Source organism: Aythya ferina (assembly GCF_964211825.1).
Source record: "Aythya ferina genome assembly, chromosome: 5".
NCBI lineage: Eukaryota > Metazoa > Chordata > Aves > Anseriformes > Anatidae > Aythya > Aythya ferina.
The window spans coordinates 16538516-16552667 of NC_140301.1; the positions used below are offsets into that span (position 1 = coordinate 16538516).

The 14152-nt window shown below is 38.4% G+C and overlaps 1 protein-coding gene across 2 annotated transcripts in view; it reads left to right on the plus strand.

Annotated features, from left to right (window-relative positions):
* The window catches only part of SLC1A2 (solute carrier family 1 member 2), a 93913-nt gene that overhangs the window by 64739 nt on the left and 15022 nt on the right, over positions 1-14152 (plus strand). For both annotated transcript variants that reach the window (XR_014693404.1, XM_084520365.1), the window contains exons 6-9: positions 1495-1621; positions 3755-3988; positions 7787-7981; positions 10533-10667. Coding sequence is in view for 1 of the 2 variants with exons in the window: in XM_084520365.1 (XP_084376491.1) it covers positions 1495-1621; positions 3755-3988; positions 7787-7981; positions 10533-10667 (691 nt within the window). In the remaining variant the exon portion in view is untranslated. The remainder of the gene's footprint in view (positions 1-1494; positions 1622-3754; positions 3989-7786; positions 7982-10532; positions 10668-14152) is intronic.

A 14152-nucleotide genomic window follows, 5' to 3' on the forward strand; every position in this document is an offset into this window, starting at 1 on the left:
AGTTTAGGTGGGATATACGCTGCAGTGTTTTGACTAAAGACTCAAATGTTGCAGAGTTTGCTTGCTTTTTTTTCTTTTTTTTTTCTTTCTTTCTTTCTTTTTTTTTTTTTTTTTTTTTTTCTCGCCCCCCCCCCTTTTTTCCCCTCTTTTAAATGAAGAAATGAAAATGTTGGGGAAATGCCATCCAGCTTGCATAAACTCTGCAAACCATGCAGACTCCTGCAAGTATGAGCCAACTTGACTTTTCTGACTAATGTAGCAACTGTTTTGGAAGTAACAGAACAAAACCACCTACAAACATTTTCTGATGCAGTCTGAATTCCAGGAAGTTACTTGGTCTTTGACTAAAAAGCTTTTCATCATTTCTCCATGCTCTGCAGCACACACACATACATTTCACTTCCCTCGTTAAGGACTCAAAAGAAATATATTGGTGCTAGAGAATGACCTTAAATTCAGTGGAATGGATATTTAAAATAATAAAAAAAAGATGTTAAACCCAATGTGAAGATATGGGACAGGGTGTCTTTTCCCAGAATACTGGTAGCTAAAATTCCCTTCTTTAGAATGCTTTTGTATCCTGATGGGTTTTTCCTCAGGAATTTCCCAGATTGATTCACACATTTGATAATACTGAACTCATGCTGTGTTTGAAAGTTTACCCTCAAAGCCAACAATTCCTTTCTGGACACTGAAAATTGCTGGAAGCTAAAGGTTAGCTTTGGAGACACAGCTCAAAAGGAATACATGACAGGCACACTGAAAGTCTAACAGTCTGACATATTATCATAACTTAGTCATTTAAATGTTGGGGTCCAATCCTACTCATACTGAATCTATTATTAGATATCCACTGATGCTGGTTTCAGTGAGGGCAATCTGTTTAATATGAATTCTGTGTGGTTTAGCTTAAAGTGCAGTACCCACCTTCTCCTCCCACCCCTACCTTCTTCATTTAAGGTGGGTACCCCTGGCCTGTGAAAAGTGTGTTCTGGGACTTCAAATTACAAAACTGACTAGTCTGTAGGTTGACTCTGCCATTTATTTTTTTTTTTAAAGCTTGCCAAAAATGCTTTTGGTCTCTAGTGACTGTTTTAGCAACAAAGAACAGTCGTGGTGCGGTGCTGTGTTGACTCTCCCATTTGCCAGGGGCTATGAGGTTTCTAGCAATTGCATGGCATTGAAAAGATTAGGGTATAGGTATTTTTTTACTGATCAGATCAACTCAGAAAAAAAGAAAAAAACATAGTTCGACATAGTTCCAATTTCAATTGGAATGTAGTAAAATATTAGAGTAAAGGATGTTCTTCTGAATATGATCATGAAAGTTGAGGGTGAGATCATGTTAAAAAGACCGAAGAGATGTGGAATGCACTATAATCATTCTGCAAAATTGATTAGCAGGTAGTATGAAGACATTGATTAGGTACAAGAACTTTCTAAAAATGTGTTTTTACTTGCTTTTCTTTGTGTTGCATTTTTTTTTCCCTATAGGTTTGATAGGATTCTTTATTGCTTTTGGCATTGCTATGGGGAAAATGGGAGAACAAGCCAAGATGATGGTGGATTTCTTCAACATTCTGAATGAGATTGTAATGAAGTTAGTAACTATGATCATGTGGTAAGTTCAAACTCCTATCTTCTAGAACAACAACAGCAACAAAAAAAGATTTAAATAATCTTACAAGACCCTTATATAGCATGTTGTGAACACGGTTTGTTTGTAAACAATGGAATGAAATACTTGGGTTTTTAAAGCCTTAACCGCTATGTTAGAACCAGAACAGCTTTATTTCTATTTGTTGAGGACTATTTAGGAATGATTTTGAAATATTTCTGAAGATGACAGGTTTTGTTCTTTGTTTACTAAAATCCAAGGCATGCAGGTACCGGCAAAGACCTTCAAATGCCACATTTCTTATTGAAGTTCACTATATAGAAGGACACCTAAGCATACAACACCGCCCCACATTAAGAACATCCAAATCTTCCTGGGAGGTTAGCATAATCCCAGGATATTAGCTAGAAGGTATAATTACAAAGAAGCCTGAAGACATACTTTATTTGCTGTCTTCTGTAATAAAAATACTTTACCAGCAAATAAAATTCCAGTGGCTTTCAGTGATGTATAGCTCCTCCGCCCCTAGTTTCTGCAGAACTTGAGTTTTTGAGGCTCACAGCAGTGGGGTCACTGGAAGGTACCCATCCTGTTTTTGAAGTACACCCATCTGTAATAACGGGACCTGGCTTGCCTTCAAGGGAGTGACTTACCCAATTAAGACTGAGCCCTTGTTTACATTTCTGGAAGGGGATTCTCTCTCTTTCTCACTCTCTCTCTCACTCTGTTTCTTCTGAGGGCTTCCCCAGAGCTATTTGTACACAGTGCCAAACCTGTCCAGATCACACAAAACCAGTTTTTCAGAACATATAAGCACATTGCTGCATGTGGCATCATACTACTACCTTTGGCACCTCCAAGGTCTTTTAAGAGCAGAAGTAGCCACTCCAATACAATGCATGTGTCCTGGCTCACTGCTTCCTGTGATTCCCAGGTGTCCCTGGAAATTATTCCATGAGTCACAAGGCTGCAATCTATCTTTTCTATGAGGCTTTAGATAGGTAAAGTTTATAGAAAAGGGAGAAGGGTGCCCAAAGCATGAACCTTTAGCATCATGAGTGTTTCAAAGAATATCTTATGCAAGAGTGATGCAGGTAGGAAGAGTGATGCAGATGTGGAAATGCGTCAAACAAAAGAACTTGAAGCAATGATTCCTGTTATATTCCTGTTATGCTTCTGCTTTTCTATAGGGGATCTTGCCACATAAAAAGGCAGTTGCTTATAATCACAAAGCTCTTCTTCTTTCAGTAGTTATTGTAATTTGCTGCTTTCGACTGTACAGGGAGAGAGACAGTGACTATACTCTCATAACACTACAAGAGCGAGAATTTACTCTTACTTCTCTTAGCACCAGTTGGTACGCCCAAGACTTAATGCCTTACTGAAGTTATAAAGTTTCCGTAGTGGTCAGTGTTGCAATGGCAGGAAGCCATTCACATTTCAAGAAATTCACTGCACTTTTTTTTGTTTTGTTTTGTTTTTTACTGATGTGCTTTTTATTTCTCTTTTCTCAACGAATGAGATAGGTGCTGGGAGCTCCACTTGTTCACCTCTGTCTAGAATTGTTAAAGAAATGCCGTGGCTAGAAGCAGCTTCTGTGTGTGTGTGTTTATAAAGACAACTGCACTTTTTCATGCAGAATTACATTGTTTGGTTTATGACCTCTCTGCACCAAGAGCTGGAACTCCTGTGGTAACTCCAGCAGTTAACAACACTCTCAGGAGCATGGTGTTTAGCTGAAACAAATTAAACAACTCCCTGAAACCAGATGAACAATGAATTTTCAAAGTCACAAACTAAAAACAACTACTGCAGTACTCTGCATAATGGTACAAGCCTGTATAACATTATCATGTTATCATAGGATGTTATTCCAGGATCAAAGACTATTCAGGAAAATGCATATTCCATTCAGTGCAATAGAATAAAATAAAGTAGATGTGGAATTTGCTGAAAATGGGCAGTGTTTTTAAAAGAGGTGTGAAAGCTATCCATTGAATTTCCATCACTTCCTGGCCTGGTTCTCAGAGTTGAGCCTGGGAAGCCCCTAGTCTGTCTCCAGTCTATATTAAGCACTAATTTTATGACTGCATGCTGCAAAGACCAGTTCTGTTTATGCTTGTTCTCTTTCTCCAGGTATTCCCCTTTGGGCATTGCTTGCCTCATCTGTGGAAAAATCATTGCAATCAAGGATTTAGAAGTAGTTGCTAGACAACTTGGCATGTACATGGTAACAGTGATTGTGGGTCTTGTCATCCATGGAGGGATCTTCCTGCCTCTGCTTTACTTTGTGATAACGAGGAAAAGCCCCTTTTCATTCCTTGCTGGGATTTTCCAGGCATGGATCACAGCACTAGGCACAGCTTCCAGGTACACTAAAGAAATAACACCTTTATTAATTTTTTTAGCAGGTTATTAGATGCTGTTTAGAAGTGATAAATCTGCTGTTTTGACCTTCACAGTAAAATCATTTTATGCCATTGAATAAAAATTACTTTTTTTAAAATTTTTTTTTCCATTTATGAAATAAATGGATGAAGGTGTCCTGTGGCTACCAGTTGCTTCCTGTTTTGAAGTATCATGGTAGTAGGCAGCAGAGGCTGTAGTGGGGTTGTAGGATTTGTGTGTATCTGCTGATCTCAGTGAAGATTTCAGTGCATCCAAGACCTTTCCTCTTTGGAAAAAAAAATCATGCATATATTAAAAACTCTATGCAAAAAAAAATCTGTGCATATTAGGCTTAACAGAACTTGGTTCCCAAACAGTGGCAAGGTGTTACTATAACCTTCACTTTATTCTTTCATCCAATTTAGCAGAACAAGGCGACTTTAGTAACAATCTGAGCATATTAGACTCATTGGTAACACACAGACCAGTCTCAGAAAATGGGGTAGGCAACTGAATAACTCTCAGTAATAAACTGATGCTTTGCATTGGGGCAACCTGCAGATTGTCTGTTGATATTTTTTTTTCCAGTGAAATAGTATATTTTATAATAAATGTTTTTCCTCAATAAACACCTTCTTTCTGAAGAAAATAAGAACTTGTTACAATTGGAAAGGTAAAAACAACAAAACCAAATTCAAAACTGACCATCAAAAATCCTAAGCCATCTTGACTTCAGGAACACCTCAACAGAACAGTAACTCATCTGCTTCTGGGTTAAAACTGCTCTGCTGGATGAGAGACTCTGGGGGGACATCACTGATGTGCATATATATCTGATGGGATGGTGTAGAGAAGATGGAGGAGGATTCTTCTCAGTGGTACCCAGTGATAGGACAAGAGGCAGTGGGCACAAATCAAAACACAAGGAATTCCATCTGAACAGAAGAATCTGTTTTACCGAGGTGGTGGTGGAGCACAGGTTACCCAGAGAATTTGTGGAACATCCCTGGAGATATTCAAATCTCAGTTGGGCACAGTCTGTGTACCTTACTCTAGATGCCTCTGCATTGATGCAAGTGGCTGGAATAGGTGAGCTCCAGAGGTGCCTTCCAACCTCAGTAATTCTGCAGTTCTTTCATAAACACCGTGACATTATAAGAGATGCAGTCTGGCCTGGAGTTTGACTAAATCACAATTTTCCTAAGGCTTTTCTGCATTTTCTGCACTTGAATATTCAAGTTTCCACCTAGATTTTTCATTAACATGAATTTTTCATTAACATGATTTTTCATTAACATTAACAAGTGTGCATACACAACATTTTCAGGTTTGTTTTTTCAGTATGAAGTTTTTTTTTTTTTTTTTTTTTTTTTTTTTTTTTTTTTTCCTGCTGGAGGATCACAATGGAACAATGTAGGGGATTCTAAATGGTTCCAGCTTATGGATTTATCTGGGTGCTACGTTTACCACCTGACTGCTGTTGAGATCTGAATTACTGAAGGACTGGAAGTGGACCAGTTTGTAGCTCCACAGGCAGATCACCACATGACAACAGTCACCATCATACAGTCTAACCTGGCACCTTGGGGAGCCAGAAATTATTTCTATTCAGGGACCTATTAAGGCCCTCTGTTTGGCTAGGCTGAGAAACCATGGAAGGCATCTATTTACTGTGCTCTTTTAATAAAGAAACCTTGTCTCCATGGTCTGCAAACCTGTCCTTGCTCATGGTGGCAGAACTGAAGGGGGAAGATATTTGCATATCTTTGGAGATACACAAGATATATGCATATATTTGCAGATACTTGCAGTCCCTGCCTGCTGAGCCAGCCAGGGTTCATTACAACACTGTTAACCTATGGCTGATACACACCTTGTGCTGATGATCTCATTTGTGAAAGCAAAGGTAAGGTGGGATTTGTATTTCTGAAGAAAAAGAAACTTATCTGACTGGATTTCAATGTGTGTCAGTCAACTACTTCTATTTCTCTTTTAATAAGATGTGGGAACAGCTTTAATGTAGAAGGCAAAGTGATCGTGGAACTGACTTGAAAATTGACAAGCAAACATTAGTTAATGACTCACCAGATATTTTCCACTATTTACTATAAATATAGCTGCTAGAGTTAACCTATGGGGGAATACTACATTGCTTTTAGAAACTATAAATTCTCTGATTTGGCTAAAAAACGCAGAATTTTCAACACTTGATTAACTCCAATTAAAACCACAGTAAAATAAATCCTAAATGCAAATATATTTCTAAAGATGCTAGAACAAATGAATGGTAATGTGTATCTGGTTTATTGGCAACTGCAAAAAAAAAATCACCTCTCTGAACAAAGGATGGTCTGATCATTTGAGTACAAGATGGGGATCTACAAGCTTATGTGTTCTAAGTCCTGTTTCCAGAGAAGTGGAACAAGGAGTCATTTAAAAAGTGACTTAGGTCTGTCTGCCAGTATAGAAGGGTTTGAGTTTCCAATAAATCTCATGTGATGTATATCAATCTCATGTGCTTGTTCCAGATAACTGAAGACATTTATTAGGGCACTACATATTTATAGTTAGGTACCTAATCATCCTTCAGTCTGCCTTTTCCTTGGTTTAATTATCTGTAAAATGGAAAGATGACAGTTTTTGTACCCAATAGCATCTCTCTGGTAATGGATGAATGAAAGAGTTGGAAAGACTCTGAAGTTACAAGGCACTAGAAACAATATGCTGTAAGTATTATCAGAGAAAATTTGGTGAGTCTAGTTCTTTACTCCTTTATAAGAAAAATAGTATTTTTAGGGGCAATGACACCAGCATTAGTGGTATGTAATGGTGAAGGCCTTTGAGAAATTCTGCCAACTCAGATGAAGACTCTAATAAGCCACAACAGATGTGCTCCAGCTGCTTCTGTATGAAACACCAATTAAAAGGAATTTCCCCAGGTCAAGTTTGTTTTCAGAACAGCTTTTCAGGCAGCAACCAACTTCATTTAGTGGTGGACTTGACCTCAGAGATAACACGGAAAAGAAAGGAACCAAAACATGCTCCTGTGTGGCTTTCATACTTGTTGCAGCAAGTCTTTTGCCTGAGGCAGGCAGACCTGCTAGGGAAGGGAAGTAGAAGATATTTGCATCTACAGGGAGTAATAATCATACAGAGAGTATGTTCTGCTTTCAAGAGTATTTTTAGATGGAGTTTTACTTTAAGGAAGTTAATGTAATAGCCTTAACCATTCCCACAAAGGCAACGCACTGTGGATCTGTGCAAAGAGCCGTTCCCTTTTCCAGCCGTCTTTCCTTTCTTTTCTTATCCTCCAACCATGTTTCATATCCTTTCCTGTCCTCCAATGTTTGGGAACTGCACGGGCTGTGTATGCTTTTGCCTGACTTTTTCCTTCCTTGATGCAGCACTGATTTATCCCTTCAGAGCAAATTTACAGTCAAAGAAATATTTGTCCCTTTGCATGTAGTTCTGTCCACCAGAAAACATCTGGAACTGGTCTTTTTGAACAAAATGCAAGAAATAACTCATTGAGGAGTCTGAAAGCTTCATCTACAATCTCTCAAGCTCTCATCCCTCCTTGAGTCATGTTTGTGTCTTGGCCTCAGTCCCACCTCCAGCTAAATGTAGATGTAATTGAAAAATTGGCCAAGATAGCTTGAATCACAGCTGAAAGTACAAGTAGAAAGTGTAAACACAGAGAGCAGAATTTGACTTTGCTCCCTCATGTATATATTATATTATAACATTGTCTTCTGTACTTATTTGCTTTCTTTCCTTCAGTGCTGGAACATTACCTGTCACATTCCGGTGTCTTGAAGAAAATCTAGGCATTGATAAACGTGTAACAAGGTTTGTTCTTCCTGTTGGAGCAACAATTAACATGGATGGAACTGCCCTTTATGAGGCTGTGGCTGCCATCTTCATAGCACAGATGAATGGAATTGAGCTGGATGGAGGCCAGATAGTTACTGTGAGGTCAGTTCAAAACACTCATAAGCTTTATTTCTAAAGACTATAAAATGTGAAGCTTTGGGTTGGATGTCTTCTCAGTGGCTGTGGGAACTGCTATGAAACACATGGATTTGTAATAATGATATGCAAAGGAACGTAATATACATGGGTCTTGGCTCTCTAGTGATGCAAATTTTCCATCATTTGCAGCCTCAATGCACACTGGTGGTGATTTATGCAGTTTTGCAGTTGACAATACATGATGAAATTCAGCATGCTTTGTCCAATGCTGTGCCTTCTTTTAGTACAGAGGGTTGCCCCAAGTGATATATGGGGCATTAACTTTCTAGAATGTACCTGTTTATAAACACTGGAAGAGAAAAATATACCTAAAAATTTATCTATGTCTTGTTTTGTGTGTGTGTGCATATTTTTTTTCTTTTTCTGTGACTTCTGTAAACAGTAAAAAACAATGGGCTGACTATAAAGCATCCTGAGAGTGAGATTGCCTGCTGCATGGTCTAAGCACACTCGGGCTTTTTCTCTCTAACCCAGAGAATGTTGGCTGTAATCTTTTCATTTCAAATCATCGTATTAAGGACAAGGCTGAATTTTTAGAAAGACAAAGAAAGTACCCATTCAAAATGGGTAAGAGTGATTGAAGACTGTTTACTGTAATGGAGTTTTAAGACTCATTAGATGTAGTGACTAATAAAAAACAAAGGCAAAGTCATGACTGCTGCAGCTAAAGTTAATGTACAATGGAAAACTCGATGAAAACACCAGGTCTAACATTTTGAATAGTTAAAATGCAAACCACAAGTGATGGCTGCCAAGTTTGCCTTCTTCCTGTAGTTTTCACCCACCCACCCAACTTTTCTTTTATTAAACCTTTTTAGCACTAAAGAAACTCCTGCATAGGGAAGTATAATTCTATGTTTCTTACCCAGCTATATTATCAGCACATTTTCCATTTCTTTACCTCTTGCCTCAGCCCCTAAAGTAGAAAAAACAAGGTTTCTAAAAGGTGCAGTGCTGCTTCTAATGAAGGCAAATGCTAGACCCTAGTGACTCATATCTCCTGATGAAAATGAGAACAGTAATTTTAGAGGTGCTACTCTTTAAACCAAAATAAGATCAGGGCAATTAAAGTCAGGAATCAGATGCTGGCCAGGAGATTTGCTAAGCCTGAAGCACAGTTACTCCTTTTCCCCTCAGTACCTCTGAGGTGCTGACTCACTAGAGCTGTCTGACCCCGCTATTTTAAGGCTGGGCTCACCAACTCGTGACTTGCATATACTAAGCAGCAGGCACCTCTGGGGTATCTGTAGGAAAAACATTCATTCTCCTCTTCATGTAACAGCACATTTTTGCTGCAACGATATGACAAGAACTATCCCTCTAGGTACCAACACAAATGAATGGGAAGTTATTAGGTTTTGTCTGCCAAACTCAGCATGTGATACTGGAGATATTCAAACAACCTGGATGTAAACTCACAAATACTTCTCCTTCTTCTCCTTCTCCTTCTCCTTCTCCTTCTCCTTCTCCTTCTCCTTCTCCTTCTCCTTCTCCTTCTCCTTCTCCTTCTCCTTCTCCTTCTCCTTCTCCTTCTCCTTCTCCTTCTCCTTCTCCTTCTCCTTCTCCTTCTCCTTCTCCTTCTCCTTCTCCTTCTCCTTCTCCTTCTCCTTCTCCTTCTCCTCCTCCTTCTCCTCCTCCTCCTCCTTCTCCTCCTCCTCCTCCTCCTCCTCCTCCTTCTCCTTTCTTCCTTTTTTCCTCCTCTTGGCTTATTCTCTGACAAATTTGCTTTCCATTCTGCATAGTATTGGCCTGTGATGTTGATATTTGTTATGATCTACGTTATATTTTTTACAAAGTTCAGCATTTGGAACATTGACATTCACTCTATTGGTCTTCGTCAAGAAAAGAAGAGAGGCTGGAGCAAGTACAGTTTTGGATTTATGAAACAATCAGAAGAATTTTGCATTTTTATGTAGGGTTATTTGTATCTAGGCTTGGTACACTACTGGCTTGTACTATAGGATTTGGATACAATGACTTTTACTCTTCTGCACTCAATAATAACCACTTTCTCTCAACCATTGTCTTACAATTCAGTGTTCAGGTACCATAAAATAAACATAAATGAACTGCCCTGAAAATTCAGCCTGTAGCTACCAAACTGCAGCAAGTCTACATGACCAAAACTCAGGATTCAATAACCCATTCACTAATGTGTTGGTAGAAATCAGAAAGCAAAACAAAACAAAACAAACAAATAAAAAAACACACTCCAGGCCAAACATTTGAAAGTTGTAACCAACTTACAGAATTTAAAACTGTCTAAAAACTCTCTCATAGTTCTCACTACAACCCCCATATGGCCTCCCCAAGATAAGTATTTTTGGAAGAACACAAGCATGAAAAATTATGGCCTAAATTTGCCATGGTTTATTGTACTCTCTTTTAAGGGAAGAACTCATTAAAAATAAGACCTTCCTATTGATCACATGAGTATGCAATGAAAGTATATGTTTCCCTTCCTGCTACTCCCACTTGATTTTTGTTTTTGCAGTTTGACTGCCACCCTTGCAAGTGTTGGAGCTGCCAGTATTCCCAGTGCGGGACTCGTCACTATGCTTCTGATCCTTACTGCAGTGGGTCTCCCTACCCAGGACATCAGTTTGCTTGTTGCTGTTGACTGGCTTTTGTAAGTTATGGTGACTCCACTGCTTGATGCAGAAAAAATAGTGAATGCTTGTCTGTAATGTTTTTCACCTAGTGATCTTAAAGAACTCTAAGAATTTCCTCTACAGATAAAGCAAAGAAGGAAATAGGCATCTTGGGTGATACAAAATATTACAGAACTACCGAAGTCTGTTTCTGTGAACCGTCTTCTTGTATGACCCTTGGGCCCATGTTCATATATTTTAATCTTCTTAATGATACCACCCTTTCACAGACATAGATCAACTGCAGTTTTCTGATCTCTATTTTCATCTTTCTTTTTCTTATAGTTCTATGCTAAAATAAAGGATAAATGCTGAATAGGGGGTTCCAAAACCATGCTGTCACATGTTATTGGGGAATTTGGGCATTTGTATTATAAAATGTTGTGCTTATAGTGGAGAAGTTAAATTTCTTTTTGTACATAAGAAACTAAAATGCTTTGAAGATAGAAACTGTTATAGAGCAGGATATAAAGAAAAAAATCAGAAGGCAAACTAGAAGAATGAAGGTCATTCCACAGCCTGGTTTTACTAACAGATCCTTCAAACTGGAAAGCCCAATTTTCATTTTCAAGGACTTGAGATCCATGTCCATCCATCAAACCAAATGGTTTCAGTGCCATTGCTAGTCTTCTGACAAGAAACAGCTAACCCACGGATAGTTGTCCAAAGCTTTTGTTGTTCAACATATGAATACAGAAGCTGTAAATACAAAGTATATGCTATGCCATATCTTTTCTTGTGTTGTCATTTGACACTGTAGACATCTTTCCATCACCTATGCAAAGCCAACAGTGACTCAGTAGCCTACTAAGTTGTTCTTGTCTTTAGGAGGTTTTGTATTGTCCTGTACTGCTACAGCACAGAATATTCTGCTCAACAGCCATCTCTCCCTCAATATACTTTTATATAGTAAAGAAGTATTTTTCTATTGTGCCAGCTGTGGTGCCAGGAAGGGGAAATGTAAGTTTTCTGTACTATTTGTGCATTTTCTCCTACACTTGCAGCCTCAGCTGCTCATTTGTGGTAGCTTTCAATCAGATACACTACTAAAACTATGCAAGAAGGAATAGAAATGTTGAAAATGTTAAGATGAAATAGATTCTTTTTTTTTTTTTTTCCCCTGTCATTATCTTTTAACTTATTGAGAAGAATTCACGATCTTGGTCAATCCCCTGACATGACTTCTGAACTGTATCTATTATTATCTGTCTTGTCACTGAGTTGTGACAAATAGCACACAGCTCCTTTTCTGCTTCAGATAAAAATGAAAGAGGAACTTACAGGTTGGGAAGGCAAAGGGAAAAGATGACTTACATATTTTATATATAAATGAATATGAAGATATCATGACTCAGAATGGCAAAATGAGGCAGGTTCAGCCGTCAGAGTACAGCTGGCAAAGGGAAAAAATGTGATATTCTGTGGGTTTGTTAAATTTATGAGGTCATGGCTGAAAATAGGAAAGTGGTGTAGGAATCTGCAGCTGGTAAGAGCAGTGCAAAAGGGAAGTGGATGCTCATTTTAAGTGTATATTTTTACTGGCTCTCAAAGTGAGACAAATAGGTAGGTTTCTGCAGCTGGTAGAGGAATGTGCAAAAGGAGCCTGTGTTTTTTTTTTTGTTTTGTTTTGTTTTGTTTTGTTTTGTTTTGTTATTGTAGGGAAATGTCATTTAAAAATATTCCTGTGGACTGAGAAGCTCTGCCCACACTAGCAAACCTCAGATCTGTAAGTTACCAGCAGCTGTGATCCAGTAGTAGCTGTTGTATTTCAGGCTCAGCTTGGGAATTGTGACCCCTGGCTAATGCAGCCCTGCTTAGAGAAATAAAAACCTCCGTACAGTGGAGCTGGAGCAGCAGTGAATGTAAGTATAGGAAGGCTAGATTGAAAGAAAGCACTCCTGAAAAAAATATTTTATGGTATCTTTCCAGAAGAAATGCCAAACAAAGAACCTTTCAGCTAATAAGGTTGGTTTTGGATCCATATGGCCTGACAATCAGCAGTGCAATTCCAGAGTGACTCAAAAGTGAAAGATAGAGGGAAAAGGGAAAAGAGATAAAAAAGGAGATGTAAAACTCTTTGTCATGCCACTAGTGCTGTGAAGTTAAGACCAAGTTTGTTGGTGAAAGTGTGATGCTAATTAGTATATGTCAAGGGGTAATAGCTTTGTTTTCCATCTTCTAGTGGTTGTGTTGTGGCAGCCATGATGGTCTAATGAGATATGCAAAAGATGTTGCTCACATTGGTGATGTTAAAAAGGGACAAACAAACCAACTTTTGAACGAGCTTTTAGGCATACAAACCAGATCTATGAATATCTAAAATAAAAAGTCATAAAAATGAGTTTTCTTTACTTACAAACATTTCATTCTTCCATTTCTTTAGATCATGAAACAAAATTACAGCAGTATTTATGTAGAAGAGAAAGTTAAGAAAACCTTTGAGGCCTTATTCTAGCCACTTTTCTGGAACAAGCAGAAATATTTTGGAACAGTTCTGTTTATAGCATTTGAATTCCAGTTAGTGAAAGTTTCAAAAATGTCCAAAATGGCCAATTTTGTAAGATTTTAAATATTGCCAATGAAAGAAACTATCAGAACATCAATTGATTTTACAATACCGCCATCATCTGAAACTGCAGTCTTACCAAAACCAGCTTTGCAAGAGTTGGTCATGGTACAACACAAAGCTGACTTTTCATTGGCCTTAAACTTGGCAGTTTCTCCTTCAAATTGGAGCCAGAAGGTTTCTGTATCGATTTCTTCTCAAGCCTCTCCAATATCTAGAGATTAGGTTGCTAAACCTTTCCCCCTCCCACGCATACATACAGAGTGAGTTTTTTCACCAGGCAAGTTTCCCAAGATTTCACAACTCTCACAGTTTTCTCAGTTTAAAACTAAGTACAGCACAGCAGTGACATTTAATAGGATAGTAATTATATGGCAACAGCTGGAATGAAACAAGCTTCTTTTGCTCCAGCTAGAAGCTGGCTACCTTCCAAATGGGAGACTGACAAGCTTAGCAAATACCATTGCCCAACCTCAAATACAGTGGTATTTTGCAGTGAGGAAAGAGGAGTTAGAGAAAATGGGCTTGGGCGGCCATTCCAGTATTTAAAGCATCTACCTTTGTTCAGTAGTTCGGAAAAAGATTGCTTGAGTTCTCACTTTGTTCCTTGGCTTAGATCTAAATTCTGAACATTTGTACCTAGTCAACATCTAATGTTACAAACAGGCCTCAAATGAATTGAATTAAACTGTAGAAAACCAGAGCTCTTTCCTACAACAGCTTAAAGGTAAGGCAAGTTAAACACCTCACCAACTCTTTGTCTTAGCGAGTGTGCTAAGATTTTAATCTCCTTTCCAAAATCTAGTAAGGTTGATACACCGGGTTTTCAAGCTTTCAGGGAGCAGAAGCACCTTTTTTGCATAGAAGATTACTATTTAGATACTATGACATTAATGG